General features: G+C 41.7%; 1 protein-coding gene across 5 annotated transcripts in view; it reads left to right on the top strand.

The window, feature by feature from the left end:
- Positions 1-18,976, top strand: part of SH3PXD2A (SH3 and PX domains 2A) — a 378,257-nt gene that overhangs the window by 271,324 nt on the left and 87,957 nt on the right. For 3 of the 5 annotated variants that reach the window (XM_073546582.1, XM_073546580.1, XM_073546584.1), the window contains exons 7-8: positions 13,355-13,399; positions 18,589-18,720. In XM_073546582.1, coding sequence (XP_073402683.1) covers positions 13,355-13,399; positions 18,589-18,720 — 177 coding nt within the window. The remainder of the gene's footprint in view (positions 1-13,354; positions 13,400-18,588; positions 18,721-18,976) is intronic. The other 2 variants (XM_073546581.1, XM_073546585.1) reach the window with 1 other exon arrangement.

Genomic DNA, 18,976 nt, shown 5'->3' with positions numbered 1-18,976 from the left:
TAAATTGTAGGTGCTGCGGGTAGAGGAGCGCATAATGCCTCCCTCTGCTGCCTGCCGCTTGACAAGCTGGCTCAACTCGCCTCATTAGAGCTGCGCCCCTGCATGCGGTGCTGGCGGCTGGAAGGGCCTCTCCCCCGGGGCCCCCGTTCAATGAACAGGGCTGCACGGGCGGTAGGTCCGCCCCTGCTCTGGTGGTACTATTAAAAATGAATGGAGTGGCATTGCGCATGATCAAAGTTCTCGGGATCAGTGAGGGTCCTAGCGATCAGGAAGTTTTCTGCAATCAGGATTTCTTTGCATGCCCCTGATTTTGGTAATTAGTTTTCTGTATTTTGTGATTTGATTGCACACAGAGGTTGAGCATAGGTCCTTAAGGCTAGATATACATGCTGCAGTTTGTGACCGGATTTTCAGTCCAAATGCGATCCAACAAAACATTGGATTGCACCTGGACCAATGTTGGTGCAGAAAAAGGTACTCCAGCATAGAAAAATATATAACTTCATCAACTTCATCTTTAATGGAAAAAATTCATAAAAACTGGCACAATGGGGACAACATATCGATCCCAGAGAGCTACCGATCAGAGTTTTTTTCTGAGGGCTGTGTGAGCAAGACTATATCAGGGCAGTTCTCAGCAAATTGAAGATTGCAGCACAAGATTTTTGGAAACTTATACAACTCCTGCTCCACCGTCATCAGGTAAATGGCATCTGTGATTTTTATTAGCTAGTGGAAATCTAAATGTTTGTTTTTTGGAATATTTGTGGTACAAGCAGTTGAGTCCATTCCTGGATTATCTACAGAGTTTCTTTCTACGTGTAGAAATCCGTCTCCATTATGTGTTGAACGGTGAACCCCTTCGATTGTTCTACATGTGGTGACATTTACATACAAGCGGTGTATTGTCTGTTTACCACTATAATGTCACACAACGCATAGTAATAACACAAAGGGGTTAGTGGACTAGAGATTTTCTTTTTATAAATTTTGCCTTGAATGGTGATTATGTCCCGTGAAGAGCTGCGTTGTCTCCTCCGCTGTGTCACATGGGAGGCCAGCAGCATTGAAAACAAATATGAACCAGGATGCCGGGGCAGGAGGAGATGTGTTCACACAGTATTCCACAAGACTTGTTTTCTAAAAATTTGCATGGTGCACTAAACACATGAACTCAGCAAACACATGTCCCTGGGAGCTGAATGGATCTGTTGTTGCTCAGGCTCTGGAGGACCCAACCAGTCCGGCTTCAATGTCTGCAGCTCCGGGAAAGAGTTATCCCCAGGGGCCAATATTAATTAAATAGAATTCAAATATTTGACGGTATTATTTGTCCTATTCTCATACTCCCCGCGCTATCATCACAAGCTACGATATTTAGAGAAATATAGCATGACCTCTAGTTGGATGTATGAAGAGTCAGTCCAGCAGAATATACCGTAGTACCTTACAAGCTAAGGCGTTCATAAGTCTTTATTAAACTGGATCTGGCACCATATTATATTTCTCTATTTAAAGGGGTACCATATTCTTGTTTAAAAAAAATTACTACTGCATTGGATAAGGCGTTGTTCACACGTCAGTGAATTTATTGTACAAGAAAATGGGTCAGAGATTCATCAGCGTTGGATCAAAATTGGACATGTCTCCGTGACTTTGCTTAGAGCATTCATTCCGCGAAAGAATTACAGATATCTTAACGGCTCTTATAGGTAGGGTTGCTATCGTGAAAACCACGGATAGCACTCGTATGAGAAAAACTAATGTGTGAATGAGGCCTAAGTTTTAAACATCAGAACGATATGGGTTTGACCACTAAAGGTTTGGCCACTGAGACCCCTGGCAGCATCTGGGTACTGTTTCCTCCATTAGCAAGACCACAGCCATGAGGACCTTAATGGTGCCCTTGTTGACAGGGATCCGCCTTGAAATTTAAGTTGGAGATGAGAAGATCCAGGGTACCGGAGATTGAAACATAATGTTTCAGGCTGGTTGTGTGTGCAAGCACGATAATTATTACATTGCGCGCATAGTTTTGATTTCCACACTAAACCACCATGTAATCAGGCCATGCGTGCGTGGTGATTTGGCATATAACTATTCTGGTCTACTTGGAGACAAACATCTATGACAACTTTAAGAGGAAAATAAAACGGGCTCACTTAGTGTGTATTGCAAGATAACTTTCTTTTGCTCCAAACCCATGGTTTTTAACTCACAGATAGTATATGTGACTCCAATCATCATAACTCAAGATGTATATATTCCAAAACCGAAATCCCCAAAACAAAACCATTCACAGAGGTTTTGTTGCTGTAGTGTTCACTATAATAAGGGACAGCACTGTATATAATAAAGGATAACGCTATACATAATAAGGGAAAACGCTGTATGTAATAAACAGCGAGAAACTACACCTCTCACTATAACCTTGAAAATGGCAAGGGTTTGCTGGGAGTTCAGCAAGAATGTTAACAGCCTCCATCAATCTACAGACCATACATGTAGTATGCCGGGGTCAGTTCAGACAAATGTGTGTTCTCTCATGCGGGAGAATCAGGCCGATGCTGATGACACTCAGTTCAATCAGTCGGATCAAACCACTATAAGCGCTGCAGAAACCAGTGCAGTATTTCAGAACTCCAGTGGAGAGAGTCGCATGTATGCACAGCTCCCTCTCAACCATCTACTTCTTTCTGGTGTGCCAAAAAAGTGTCCCGTGAGCCCTTCTATATGGAGACCCCATAGATGATAGCAAAATAATGCACCATTACTGCTTACCTGCTCCTGATCCTGCAATGATCACATGAAAAATTAACATAACATGGGAATTTTAAAGTTGTATCCAACTTATGGTTCCTTATATGAGACAAACTTCACCCCGTTAATATATCATAGAAAAAGTAGGAATTCCTTTTTTCTTGAAGCATCTCCACTTTCTTTAGTGCTGTAGTAAAACTAAATTTATGTGCAGCTCTTGAAATTTTTTCAACCATTGATCTGTTTTCTGTTACAACCCTGTTATGAGTTTGCGTGATAGAGAATTTTATAAGTCTTAGCAGTGCCATGACTTTCCGGTTTCCCTCCTCTTTACCAGATGTACAATCGTAGGAGGAACTTGCACTACGCTAATACAAGGCACAAAATAACCTCATCCATCTCTCACAGCGAAAAAGACAAGAATAGAATCGTCCTGTTAGCCGACTAGTAAATTGGGAAACGCAGGACGTGGGCCATCCTGACCTCGAAGACTCAAATGTTATCACCAAATATTGTTAATGGCACGGACTCCGTGTACAAAGCATGGCCAACTATGAAATCATGAAAAATTCTGCAATGCTTTATTTTGCAGTTTCTTGCTATTTTATGCAATACTTTATTTTTCAATTCCTTGCTATTTTCAAGATCACTGTTTGCTGTAATGAAAACCAATTTTAGTAGCACTGGCATTTATTGATTTATGCTGGATGAGAGGCAAAATAGTCTGGTCTTTCCCCCCCAAACCATAAGTCATCAAGAAAAAATTCTAAAAGTATGGACTCATTCACACAGCTATATCTTCTGTCCTTAAAAAAAATGCAAAGCACTTGTCTGACTCCACCCCCTCCCGCCATAAGCAGCTCACTGTCTATAGATCTATAGATAATGTACATATATAGCCTGGTGTGGGTGATGGCAGCTCTCTAGGCTCTTCTTCATGCTAAATCTAAGAACACTCATTGTATCACCACTGCTGCACCCAATAAAGTAAGTGATACATTGTTGGAATCAGGGTTTCTTTTCCTGCATAATGCTACTTTCAGGTCATGCAGCAAAAACTTTGTGACAGATTCCCTTTAATTTTTGTGACTGAGTTTGTTGCATTGTTTCTAGTTCAGGTAATCCTCTGTGAACCTGCACTCCAGACTGATACATTTCACTGATTCTTTGTGCCTTTCTTCATAACAGATTGTTAACTTTACTATATACTGCAATACAGGAGTTTTGCAATATATAGGATAGGGATCAAAGAAATGCTGGTTGAAGTCAGAAAAGCTGTAGTCCTTACAGGGACTGAGAAAAACATTGACTGTAGAAAAAAAGAAATTCATTGTGACTAAAACAAACATTAAAAGTAAACCATGAATGTTTGAATCACAACCCCACCATCTATCCAATATACCAAAATATATCTATATATATTTTATCTGCAAAACTCTGACGTATCAAAAATGTAACTGCTATGATAAACACTATAAAGTAAAAAAGAAATTGAAACTCCAGAAATTCTATTTTTTGGTTGCTATACATCCCCCAAAAGATAAAATAAGTTCTCACATACAGCGGGTGAAATAAGTAATGCACACGTCACCAATTTTCTAAGTAAATATATTTCTAAGGTCGGAGTCACTCTACCGTAAAATACGGACGAGTGCTATGCGAAAAAAATCGCATAGCCGAGATTACCTCAGGTCAGGCGGGGCCTCTGGGCAGCCTCAGTGACGTCAGTGCTAGTCACTGAGGCTGCGCTGACTCCCCGCCTGACCCAGGGGGAACTCGGCAGCGTGGGAAAAAGTTCAGAAACTTTCCCACGCTACTGATTTCATGTCCGGTCAGGCAGGGAGGCTGCGCAGGCAGCTTTTACTTCATTACACAGTCGTTTACAGCTGGGCCGGTTGCATTAGCACTGCTCTCAGTTGTAAATTATTTAACCCCTTTAGATGGATTGCAGTGTGGGACTTGACTGTACGGCGGACAGGTATGGGATATTGTTGCTTTTATATTTTTGATTTTTTATAGGAGAACAAGGGCTTTGATTGGATTGGCAGTTTAATAAAGATGGCAAAAATGTGTGTTTAATTATTTCATTAAAAAACTTTATTCTTAATGTGTGTGATTTTTTAACCCTTTCATACTATTGGATTACTAATGGAGAGGTGTCTTATTGACACCTCTCCATTATTAACCAGGCTTAATATCACTTTACAATAGCAAGGTGACATTAACCCCTTATTACCCTATATGCTACATGATAATGGGAAGAGAGAGGCTAAGTGCCAGAATAGGCGCATCTTACTGATGCGCCTTTTCTGGGATGGCTGGGGGCAGATGTTTTTAGCCAGGGGGGAATAACCATGGTCTCTCTCTAGGATATTAATATCTGCTTTCAGTCACTGGCTTTCTCTCTCTGGCACAGAAAATTGCACGGGAGCCCACACCAGTTTTTTCAGTGAATTAATTCTTTAATTTAACACCTACAGCTCCAAAATTTTACACACACACACACACACACACACACACACACACACACACACACACACACACACACACACACACACACACACACACACACACACTAATAACATGATTAGTGAGGGACATATATAAATCTAATGGATATGCAATGGTTTACTCTATGTAAACCGTGTCTCATATCCTGTCGGGTTCTGTAATGATTTTACAGAAGCCGACAATTGAATTATCGGCAATTCTGCTATCTAGCTCTGTATGAAATATAAAGACGTGTATATCTCACTTACATATCTGACATATATATAATATATATATACACATATATATATACTGTATATATATTTTCACGAACATTTGAGGCTATGGACATTATATGTCCATTTTGCAAGCCGGCGAGAAAGTGTCGCCATACGAATGCCTTACGGATGTCACAAGGATGTCACATGGGTGCTTAGATGCCTCGCATTGCACACAGATGACATAAGGATCACTGTTCAGGGAACATTTCTGCGATTCTCACCCGTGTAAAACAGACCAATTTTTTAATACGTTGTGTGTGATTCCAGCCTAAAGGTGATATTGACATGAAATTCTTACCTGATGTCTATAACAACCCATCCAGTCCACACAGGCAAAGAAATCAAACCATAGATGTCCATAAATTATGTGTAATAATGAGAAATGACAAAGGGAAAAGTACTGAACACGTGAAATAAGAAAGGTGCAAAAAGCCGTGGAAAGTCATGGCACCAGCTGAAATCTATCAGTAAAGCAGTCCTGCTACTAAGTGCCACTTCCGTCATCAACTGAAAAATTTATAAATTACAGGACAACACAAATCAAATTTTTTTTACCTCCAAAGTTCAGATGTTTTAACCTATAAACTATAAAAAAAACTATACAATCTTGTTATTGACGTAATTGTGCTGGCATGAATAATCATGTTGCCAGGTTATTTAGCCCTTTTTCCCCCCATATTCCAGTACATTGTATGATAAATTGAATGGTGCCCTTCAAAACTAGAAATTGTCCCTCCTTCGGCTATGTTGACGGAAAAGTTATGTCTCTTGGAAGAAGGGAGCGAATAATGGAAGTGTTAAAATAAAAATTAGTCTCAATGGCAACAAGGGGTTAGAGACCAGACTCTGACGCTAATCTATTTGTAAACATGTGATCCTCTCCATCCCAATAACATGATTAGATCCCTAATACAAAAATTATTGTAACCAAAAATGCACGTATTTAAATGGGACCTGTTACGTTGGATAATGCTATTAATCTGCAGTGTAGGGTTAATCTGCAGGTTAATAACTTTAAAAAGGTGCCCAGCCACTGTACTGAAAGTGCTGCACCAGGAGCAAAATGAACTTTGTTCTTACCGGGAGCCGCCGGCTTTCAGTCATGCAGGCGTGATAGCGTGGCTTTAGTCACCGCTCCTGGCACTGACTGGTCATTCTGCACTGATGCACTGCAGAGCCAGCTGTCACTCAAAGTGCTGGGATGTGGTTACAGCCGCAGATCTCTCTGCTGTGAGCAGTGACTAAAGCCACGCTATCTCGCCTATATGACTGAAAGCCGGCGGCTCCCAGGAAGAATAAAGTTAATTTTCTTCCTGGTGCCGCACTTTCAGTTCAGCGGCTGACCACCTTTTTAACTCTATTAATCTGCAGATTAACCCAATATTTGTAGGTTAGAAGCATTATCTGAACTAACAGGTTCCCTATATGTAAAAAAAAATGCATCTTATGGTGTCTAATTCTGTCTTCTGGACAGAAAACTGTAAAAATGCTCTTTCCTCTGCTCTTCATTTCTGTTGGAGCGTTATATAATCAGGTTGTAGGTTTGTATATACAAAGATTTCTTAACGTTGGCACTGCAGATCCTGGCTCATTGCGTTAAGTGTTCCTCCCTCTCTTGCCCTGCCAGTTGCACACTCATTTTGTAACCGCAAAGCTCAATTCCGGCTTCCAGCTTTGGACATAAATCCAACGTATCTGTATAAAAACTCAATGGACCTCAAGCTTGGAGAGTTTAGTAATGATCAGCATACTCCATGTAAGGGCAGGAAAGTGATGTCTGACTCACTGACAGCAGCGCTCCTACCAGATAACACTGGGACAGAACGATTCATAGTAATCACAAATGTTGCAGTAGCGAAGCTTAACATTTCACCCTCTCGGTGTAACAATAGTGGGTGCAGGGGTTGCACCTGGACCCTGGAGCCTAATATTACAGAACTATGAGAGTTGAAGACCCTGTTAGAGATTTGCATTGGAGTCCACAAAGTGCAAGTTATGCCACTTCTCCAAGGACCGAATTTGTCTTTTTCTGTTTTTTTTTTTCATGCCATCAAGGGAGCACAAAGCAGAAAATGTGATTTGTCACAAGACAGACTCCAGTGGCAAAAATGGTCCACCTGGTTCCGACACTGTTCCAATCATTTTTATGGGAAGAATTTTGCTGTCTGGAGACTCCAACGCAGAGAGCAGTCCAATGATAAAAAGCAGATTATGATAAATGTTGTTCATTTATATCTGACAAACTCAACTCTGCTTTTTCTGTAAATTGGAAAGTCTACATGAGTACAGAGCTTTATGCCTGGATTACTCTGTCTCTCTTGTATTGGGATTTGTATACATTATTGTAAGTTGATCACACAGTTGTGGGCATACAGTAGTACCCACAGTAGTTATGGCAGCTGCTCACTATAAATAATCTTTTGTTTGACCAGTTAGTTCTACCAACTTCAGCAGCACCTGCCAGTGTCATGGACAGAGGACCTTACTGTAGTTTCCCTATGGTGTCAGCCCCTCTTGTTGGTCTTCAGCTGTTCCACTGAATGGAAGCGCTACCAGTCTCTGTTTCACTAGTCTGATGTTCTTCTGTACAATGTGTTAGACCGGTAAAAACAAATAAAATAGGATATTTACTTAGGGCAGCCTCTTGTGCGCCTTGTTTTTGGTGCATTGAGATGCAGTAGAACACTTCTAGGAAGCCACTTGGAGTTAAAGACTGAATATTAGCGCCTCATTCAGATATTTTTGTTCACATATGAGAAAAATGGTTCCATGGCTTGCACCTTGCTTTCCCGACTTCCGGCTCCTGCTCCACACAGGTCCTCCTTGATATGAAAGAGATCTTACGATTTACGTTATTGCTCTACTGGATTTCTGCCTACCTGCAACTGACGTCCTTGACAAAGACCGCTTCCGGTCGAAATGTTGGACAGTATCTGTTTTCGACTCCTTCCAGGATCCAAATAAATTTACGCTGAAGCAAGACCTACAGTCTCATTTTCTTTTGTGGTGCTGAGGTTACCTACCTCAGTATACAGACAGAGGCATTGAGAGGTGAAATAATGGACGTGGAGTTGGGAAGAAATGGGGTGGCCAATAAAAAAGTAATTGCTAGGGCTGAAAGTGTACAGTGGGCATGCTGAGCATGGTGCAAGACTCACCATCTCTTGACTTAAAAGAACAGTAGGAGGCGGCGCCATAACAAGTATGTAACAGCAGTTTGGGGACAGATGACAATGCGGGGGAGAATATGATGGAGGCACACCAATGGCATATCATCATGGTCGATGGGTGGGAGTAAGGAGAAGGATTGCATATTCAGGTCAGTTTTTTGGAGCAATTATAGATGTGCACCCTAGGAAGTTACTCACAAGTTACTTTATCCATCTGAAATGTACTAAACTGCAAATGCTCTAAAGGTTGCAGTAAAAAATATCTGAGCTTTATCTCTTTGCCCAAGTCAGCCTCCCACGGGCACATTCTTTGGTGAAAATTCATGCCGTAAAGTAATAACGCCTCTCATTTTGTGTATTGTTTTGTTTGCAAGGGGCACGCATGTTTTCCTGGAGTCTGTACATCACACGTGTCAATGATAAATCTTTTTTTCTTCCCCTCTTAACACTGGGAACAATTTATGTCGAAGTTTTTAAAAGGAAATCCAAATGCAAACCAGATGTGGCAGAACTGCAAGAACACTTGCTGACTTGTTTGTTTCCCTAAATTTTTTTCTTTCTCACCTTGGTTTGGGCCCACCAACGAGAATATCTAGAGATCACTTACGTTGGTACCTTGAGCATAATACCATTTAAATAAGGCATAGGTTACACACCTATTGTTTCTACAGTATTTATTACATAATGCATACCATGTCATTTATAGAAATACTCTTTCAGGACACGTAGATGGTCTTTATGGCTCTCCGAAGAACCCTGAAATGTTTGGAAATTACCTACGTATAGGTCATGCATGTGTTAGACCTCAAACAACCCCTGCAAAGTGAATATTTGTAAGACTAAAACATTAAAACATTATTAGCTTATCCTTAGGATAGACCCTCAGTGGTGTTGTCTGAGTAATTTTTACATTTTTTGGACACGTCATTATGCAGAAAGTAGGATGACAACATCTGTGGGAACAATAATTATAAATAATCTTTATTTTTATATAGCGCTGACATATTCCGCAGCGCTTTACAGTTTGCACACATTATCATCGCTGTCCCTCATGGGGCTCACAATCTAAATGCCTTATCAGTATGTCTTTAGAATGTGGGAGGAAACCGGAGTACCCGGAGGAAACCCACGCAAACACGGGGAGAACATACAAACTCCTTGCAGATGTTGTCCTTGATGGGATTCGAACCCAGGACCACTGAGCCACCGTGCCGTAATTATGATTATTGAATAGTATGGAAAACTGCGGTCATATTATTACATGATGCTGCTATGGGAGCTGCACCAGAATAATGTAGGGTCACCTCCTTCATGCTACCCTGAGAGTTGGTGAAATGGGATGAGAAGAGCTAAACTATGCGGAGTATGGAAGACACTAAACTTTCTGAGTATGCAGGATGGAAGCAGTGTGTGTCTGAGTACAGCACAGATGAATGCCAAACCCCATGGGCCACATACCTCGAAGAAAGGGAGAACTGTTTCCTCTTGCGCCCACACCTGTCTTAATATTAGACGGCAACAAGTAACACACAATTCTTCACATTTTTAAAAAAGCTAATTTTCAAAAATATGTTCCCAATTGGTCATCATTTTTTAAAAAATGTTTTCTGCTGGACAAATCCTTTAAGCAGAATGGGATTAGATATTTGTTTTATGGTTCAAAAAGCCGAAGTAAGCCTTAACTTAAAGTCTGAAGTTATTAAAGGGAACCTGTCAGCTCGTTTTTCCGCAATAAGCTGCAGCCACTGCCTTTCAGAGCTTATTTACAGCATTACATAAGCCCCCGATCTAACCTGGAAGAGAAGAAAACTAAGTTTTATTATACTCACCAGGGGGCGGTCTGGTCCGATGGGCATCGCAGGTCCGGGTCTAGTGCGTCCCATTTTCTAGCGATGATGTTCTCTTCCTTGCTTTGTGTCGCGGCTCCTGCACAGGTGTACTGATCTGCTTTGTTGAGGGCAGAGCAAAGTACTGCAGTGCGCAGGTGCTGGACCTCTCTGACCTTTCCCGGCGCAGATCAGTACGCCTGAACAGGAGCCGCAACACGAAGTAAGGAGGAGGACGTCATCGCTAGAAGATGGGAGGCATCGGACCCGGACCTGCAATGCCCATCGGACCGGACCACCGCCGAGTGAGTATTATAAAACTTATTTTTCTTTTCTTTCAGGTTAGATCGTGGGCTTATCTGCAGCATTACAGAATGCTGTAGATAAGCCCCAAAAGGCAGTGGCCGCAGCTTATTGCGGAAAAACGAGCTGACAGGTTCCCTTTAAATTGCTTTATTTAGTTAGACAGCATGAAAATAAGCAAAATTACAATTGACTTGCTTTTTCTATCTGCTGTCATTCTTGATGAGCGCTTTTATCTTTCATAATGTATAGTTTGTTTCCATGGATTTCGGCCACTAGTGCCAGCCCAGACACTGACCTAGTGTGGGCAGTAGTTACATTCCAGGAGAGAAGTTGACTCCTAACATACCAGTCAGCTCTCTCCAGCCCATTGATTTCTACACTGAAGTAAGTTGCTCCCCTCCCTCGCCCCCAGCCTCTCAGCTCAGCGCTTTTATCAGTCCTGCATAATCCCAATTTCCCGGCCCACATCATCGCTTTAGCGATTTCCACAGCAGTTCTAATCATAGCTCTCACTTTCCTGATCCATGTATTTATTCAAAGTCCCTGTTATCTCTATATGTAAATATAGGGACAGAACAAACATTGCCAGACATTAATGTGCAGTAGCTGAATGAATCTTGTCACCAGAACTGTCACTCATGGAGGAGCACATGCCCCCAAGCAACTAGAAAATAAGGAGAAACTCCAGTGCTCTGAACTTCTCAAGCGACAATTTGAAAATGTCTCTTAAGTGCTGGGCAATTTATGGATCCATGCTTCTATAAGTCAACGTACCAGCCACTTTTTGACATCGGAGCAAATCACTTTAATAAAGATACTTATGGGGTTAGAAGATTTTTTTTTTGAGTGTAGGGAGTGAAGGAGATTTTGATTATGGGTTCATGAACTAACTGAGATATGTTTACTTGAATAAGCAAGCATCTATGCCACATGCACACTCTGCCTAGGGCACCCTTTTTCTTGAAAGGGAACCTGTCATCACGTTTTACCCCTAGAAGGTATCATTAGCTCTCAATCATCCTCCTAGTATCCTCTTTAATGATGCATGTATTAGCCTAAACTCTAAATGTAGGTGTTCAAAAACTAAGATTAACGTTTCCTGCTCTCCCTGCCTGCGGTCACCAGACTAGTTTGGGACTGCTGTCAATCAATGCCGCTGTGTTGGGGGGAACATACCCACAGCAGTGTGACTGAGATCCTGGGATGTACGGGGAAAGAAAAAAAGTAGAGAAGCTGTCTCTCTTCTCCCCCTCTCTGCTCCCCCGTTCCATCCCGGGATGTCAGTTACATTGCTATGTATGTCCTTCCCTTGTGCAATGGCATTGATTGACAGCAGTCCCAGACTACCACCCCGGTGACCGCAGGCAGGGAGAGTAGGAAAAGTTAAACTTAGTTTTTAACACTTACACTTAGCATTAAGGGCTAATACAGGTATCATTATAAGTCTGATATAACTCTCCTAATGTCTTCTAGAAGGAAATCTTGATGCTAACCTTTGGAATAGCCTCAAAATGATTTATCATTGTACTGTATGTACCCACAAGGGTTGTCTTACTGGGAAAATGTCTAAGATATTATCTAGATCAACATCCAACACTGCGGAGACACCATCACATGTTTCTCAACGCAGTGATTCTAGAGCAATGCCCCCATCCCTTATGGGAAATATGCAAAAACATGCAAAACACAAGCCGCGGAGACACCATCACATGTTTCTCAACGCAAGCAATGACTAGCCAGGTCTTTCCCCAGGAAGGAACAACCACGGGAAGGGCAGTCTCCAATGAAGGAAACCATCTATGCCAAAACATGGTATCCATCCACAGACAGCTGTTTCGGGGTATTGCCCCTCGTCAGTGTGGAGTAAGAAACTGGCTAGTAGGAGCAATGCATAGTAAAAGACTGTGAAAAATGAGGATGAAAGTTTCCTACTGCAGTCATCATATTATATAGCACTGTGCACTTATTTTTGCTTATTTTGTCTTTCTACCCAGTTATTTCTTCTCTTTTCCATTAGGTCTATGACATAATGTGAATAAAAACTGACTAGTGGAATGGAATCCTTCTTAGCTCTATGTAGAAACAGGAGGTCAATTTTGCCTGTATGAGTCATAAGTCGCTGCAAAAGTAAATGGCCGGGGGGAGGCAGAGGTGCAGCAGGGTCAGGAGTTGAAGAGGGGATGATTTTTGCAGGGACAAGAGACTCTGTTTCTACATAGGACAGAGAAAGCAGAAGAATTACCGTAACTGTGTAAAAAGGCAAAATAAGCAATTGTAAGTACACAGTGCCTTATAATATAACAATTGCAATATACTAAGTGGATACAAACTTTGATGGAAGTGCTTCTTTTAATGTATGCTGCCTGTTAGCCAATATAATTCATTTGCAGATGTTTTAAAGGGTCAAGGAAAATTGGTGGCTAATGTCCTAATTTTATCTACCGGCTGTCATTCCTTACTGTCCAGTTTGTTAATGCTCCTTATTTGTGATTCCTTTATCGCTGCCTCTGGATACCTGAAGTTTGGATGTCCAGTTTGTGTGAGATTCCAAAGGCTGAACCCAAAGGTAGTAACTTCTGTGTGCAGTGTATCCCGGTGTGTTACATTACAGATAGCACTCAGAGCATGTGGACAACTACTGAGGACATATCTACCTTGCATGATGCTACTACCACCACTTTAATTCTCCATAGTTTTTTCATCAGTCCCATAGAAGTGTATCAAAAGGGAGTTCATTCTTGTGCAATGCTGCTCCATTCGCACAGCGGACTTTGGGACACGTAATTGTGATCAGTGAGGGGGCCTAGCATTCAGACCTCCAGCGATCAGACATTTGCTGGGAAACCCCCATCAAATCCTTTTTCTAGGGGTAGATTCTGCTAGTTATACATTATTCCTGCAGCTGCCGAAATCTAGTCATGACCGCCATTCTGATGTAATACAAACTTTTTGAGTCCTTTTGATTGAGCCAGAGTTAGAATCTGCCCAATTAATGGGGTCTACATTTGAGCAAAGTGTTTGGCAGTAACCTGGTCCTGGCGTCCACATCAGTTCTCCATCAGTACTCGGTGGCAGCTGGACCAAAACAGAGTGAAATTCCTCGACTGGCACTTCAATGCCACGTCCAGCTGCCATGGAGTACCCACGTGGACCCTTGATGATGGCCCTGCAAATCTTTTTCTCAACTCTAGTAGGGTCCCAAGCTGATAACCCCCATTAATGGTGGACAGGGGATTTCCTGAGTATTCTAAAGCTTGTCTCTCCTTACAATGGAATTATAAAGGCAGCAATCTTAAAAGTAATTAATAGCATTTTGCAGCCCACAATATGTTACCTCCCAATATGTTGTAGCAATGTATGCATGCTCTTGTGGTTGTCCACTGTCTTTGTATAGAATATACATATTACACTTTTTAATTAAATTGTGATTTTGCATTTCTTTTGGTATGTCGGTAAAAATCCACTACTCATTCTGTGCCAAAATTTTCATCTTGTGTAGCAAAATCCACAAATCTTGTTTGTGTAGACCTTAGTGCATGGTGTGATAAAGCTAGCTCTGAGCAGAACATTGGGACATTGTGACCGTATTATCAAAATCTTCAATATATATAATGCACGTACAAATAGGACCTGTAGTTGTTGCCGCCTGTCTTTGGCTCATAATCTATCCCAATTGGATATCATGGTAGCTCCTTCAAGTTTTGTCACTGAGTTTTCTCATGACTCATGGATTATCTTCTTAGGTCCAAGTATTCAACAATACAATTATACCCTTCAGAACCTGATTTTCTAGGGTCTATGTAAAAATTGCTAATACTGATATTTGTATCAGGGACCAGATATAAATTCGAGATGGGTAAAGGTCTCTTTGGGGACTCTTCTAACCCTTGAAGATACAAATCTGAGGCCTGTTTATAGAGTTTATTCTGCATGAAATAACATTTTCTTCTGTAGAAAAATACAGATTATTTCATGCTTTGCAGATGTCTGTTGTGAGAGCATGTATTTCAATAGCCAACAGCTATAATACCTTATAAACAGGCCCAGTAAATTAAGGATGAAAGTAGGTTTCGAAAACTAAGAAAAAACATAAATGACATTTCAGTTTCCTCTGTGATTATGTCATCACAATGTTCTGCTTTTTTTAATTTTTTTTTGCTTTCTAATGGATGAGCATGAAGCTTGCTGGAACAATCATAGGATTATGCGCTTTATGATCACGTGACCTCAGGGAAAGTGGATATAAGGCTTTTACAATGTGTTTATTACCATATTTCCATTGGACTGGGTGCACATATAGACCATGGTATTTCCAGGAATCCAGTATGGTTTAGGTCTTTTCTTTTCTACTCTTGGGCTTTTGGAAAATCTGTAGTAGACTTTATCTAAAGCAAAAAAAAACAATATTTTGCTGGATTTAACCAGGGGAAAAATTCCACTTCAACATTTTCTACAGTGACTATATTAATGTTATTTTTTGGGGAATTCAGCTGAATGAGCGTATACACCTAAAAAATGCATCTGCTTTCCATTCTGGGTCATATATAGGATTTACAATCACTAACGTTATAAGGAACTGATGAGACAAGGCCTTTATAAGTTGTCCATGTTTAATGTCCTAAAGAAGACAAGTAAAATTAGGTTTGAAATACCAAAGTCTCTACTTTGATCAGCATACTCTGTACAGACCAGTAGGGAATCCTTACTTGTCGGCCCATTAAACTATATTATTATTTTGTAAATATCATGTTTCACATCAAGATCAGTATAAGTTGATTAACATACTGGCAACATTGGTCAAAAATCTTCATTACTCCTAATTAGTGATGAGAGAGTATACTCGTTGCTCGGGTTTTCTCGAGCATGCTTGGTTGTCCAACGAGTATTTTGGCGTGCTCGGAGATTTAGTTTTCGTCACCTCAGCTGCATGATTTGCGGCTGCTGGACAGCCTGAATACATGTGAGGAATGCTTGTTTGTTAGGGAATCTCCATGTATTCAGGCTGTCCAGCAGTCGCAAATCATGCAGCTGAGGTGACGAAAACTAATTCTCCGAGCACGCCAAAATACTCGGAGGTCACCCGAGCATGCTCGGGAAAACCCGAGCAACGAGTATACTCGTTCATCATTACTCCTAATCTTAAAGACGTTCACCTCCTGGATCAACACTGTTCCAGCGGGTCAGAGCTGTGTCTGCTAACATTCACGTGACATTTTTATGTCACATGAATAGGGATGAGCGGATCCGTGGAAGTTCATGTTCTGGTACTCGATCCGAACTTTATTCCAAAGTTCGGTTCGGGTACCAGACCTGTACCCAGAAAAAAAGAAATATTTTGTCAGCTTACCATCCTCGTCTCACTCCAGAGATCTGCCTGTCAGCCAGGGTCGCGGCTCAGCAGCCGTAGCAACGAAATCCAGACAAAAAATATATGACCCGGCGATTAAAAATCCGCTGCACCTTCAAAGGTCTTATTGATATAAAACTTCCATTTTATTGAGAAATATTTAAAAAATGTTAAAAAAAAAGCACAGTTACATGCAGTCAGATCAAACCAATGGACATCTGGAACAACATGTTTCGGCCTGTAGCAAAGCCTTAGGGTCCCGTTTCACTTAGCGACGCACCAGTGATCCCGACAACGATACGACCTGGTAAGGATCGCTGGTGCGTCGCTAAATGGTCGTTAGTAAGCTGTCAACCATCCAGCGATCCTCGTCAGTCGTTGGGAACTTGTCACACAGCAGCTATTCTGAACGATTCCATCCTGTGTCCCTGAGTTCTGTGCCGCCAACGAGGTCGCTCATCGGGTCAAACACAACGTTGCGCGCTAGCGGGACGCCGACGATGAAAAAATGGCCTGGGGCATTCGAGCACGATTCGCGATATCCAGCGGGGGGGGGGGCGGGCGGTCGCCGCTGTGTGTCACATGCAGCGAGATCGCTGGCGAGGTCGCTGTTGTGTCACAAAATTGGTGACGCTTCAGCCATCTCACTAGCAATCTCGCTATGTGAGACAGGGGCTTTAGTCATGGACCAGTAAAAATTCTAGTCACTTAGTAATTCTTTGGAACGTTAGGTTGGCCTGTTGATTGGAATAGGCCAATATTATGTCATGTGTTTTTATTGACAGGAGCAAAATAAGCCAATGTCCAATATCTGTAGTGGCAGCTCATCACCTGTGAGAACAAAGAAACCTAAAGAGTCAACATTCACACCAGATGGTCAGCTCTCCTGAGAAATCCGCAGATTTACCTTCTCTTATATGTTTGTAACTTTTATTTTAGTGATTAAGGCTGGTCTCACTGGTCTGATCCCCCATAATTTAATTTTAAGAATTCTCATCATTTTTATTTTTTAATCCTTCCTAATTATTGTTGTACTGTTGTGTAAATGTATTAAAATACATACTAATCTCTGTCTTCACCGGTTTACGGCACTGTCCGCTCGTCTTCTGGCCCATGTGACTGCTCTTCAGTTTTGCCAGCTCACACAGCGAGTAGCATGAATAACGGCAGCAGCTTTCCAGGGTAAGGATGAGACTTAGAATGAAGCTCCATAGACTTACATTGAGAAAGTGACTTCCGATCCACGTATAAACCTCTGTGTGATCCAGATTTCACCTGGGCCAGACGAAGACCGGAGTGGCTCTGTAAACCAGAGAAGATGGTGATTAAGTATTACACTATGCAACATACATAATTAGGAGATTATTTCTTTAATTAGATATTTATGGTCTATCCTGCCAAAATATCAGAAATGTATATTATGGGAAAACTGCAGTCAGTGAAGCTACAACACCGTGAGACAGCGAGAGCAGCCCTGAAGCTACAAAACCGCATCTACAGCGAAAGCAACCCAGGTGTCCAGCAGCACCCTGCAGTGTGGCAGCAGCCATGGTCGCCATGTAGTGCTACACTTAATAGCAGGTTAATTCTTTACAAATTTTGCTCAGCGACAGTAGTTCAGTGCATAATCTTTGGATGAGCTGTCCAGGACTTTTTTTTTCCTGCGGTTAGTGAATCATTTTTTGCTATGCACTTTCTATATAGGGGTTAAATTAACAAACGGTTAAAGGACTGCTTCAGCATAGATGTATGGAAAATCCTCTTAGAAAGATCTGGCGCTGTGACTTTACGTCTGCTCCTTGAAGTAAACAGTGTGCAGACCTTCTCCTCCTTCCTTTCTCTCTCTTCCCCCCTCCTTTTGAGCTGTTCCCTCCCTTCCCTCCCTCCTCGCTCAGTTTTACTCATGTGTTTCTGTTTAAGAACTCCAGTGCAAATGAATATGATTGGCGTCTCCAGTCCCCTCTTGACTTCCAGCTGTAGTCATAGGAGAAAGCACTTTTCCTTGCAGCGTTGAGCCGTTTACTTTCTCTATTAGTTTACATGGGGTCTTAGCTACAATTCTGCGCTATTCCATTTTTTTAAATTTCTTAGTCATTGCTTGTCACACTATGAAGTTGGAATCCAGCTCCGGCATGAAGCCCTGTGATTGATTAGCCCAACTTTCTGCTCCATATTTTGCTTCTCCTTTTGCTTTTCCATCAAATGTTCCTCCTTGCTCCTTTTTCAAGGGCCAGACAAGGAGACCTCTATATGGCCAGCCCTTTGGACCTATGCTGCAAGCCAAGATTGTGTTCTGATTGGCTAAAATCTGTCTACAAGTTGGCCTATCATGAATCGGATGGACGTAGGTCGCTCTCGAGGAACGATGTCTGGAAGATGGCTTACGGCTTGCTTTTTCCCATCCCCAGGTGCTGATGGCAACTCCGAAGCCATGATTCTGGAACAATACGTGGTGGTGTCCAACTATGAGAAGCAAGAAAACTCTGAGATCAGTCTGAAAGCGGGAGAGGTCGTGGATGTCATCGAGAAAAATGAAAGCGGTAAGGTTTCTTTAGATTTTTTTTTATATTCTATCTTTTTTTCTCTCCTTTCATACAAATGTCTACTGTGCTCCCCTCTTATCCACAGGGCTGTACAATAACTACATCTGGTACTGAACTTGGCTAAGGAGGTAAAACGTTTCCCCAGTTGATTTGGGCTCCTAGCCAAAGATATTGCCTTGCTCCGTAAGAATGTCTCCTATGCCTTATGTATGGATTACTAATATTGCATCACTATAGGGCCACCACCTACGTG

This window comes from Dendrobates tinctorius, unplaced genomic scaffold (assembly GCF_039654945.1).
Source record: "Dendrobates tinctorius isolate UK_male_01 unplaced genomic scaffold, ASM3965494v1 ptg000149l, whole genome shotgun sequence".
NCBI classification, from domain to species: domain Eukaryota; kingdom Metazoa; phylum Chordata; class Amphibia; order Anura; family Dendrobatidae; genus Dendrobates; species Dendrobates tinctorius.
Note: the sequence above shows the minus strand (reverse complement) of the source record. Positions and strands in the feature narration are given on the sequence as shown.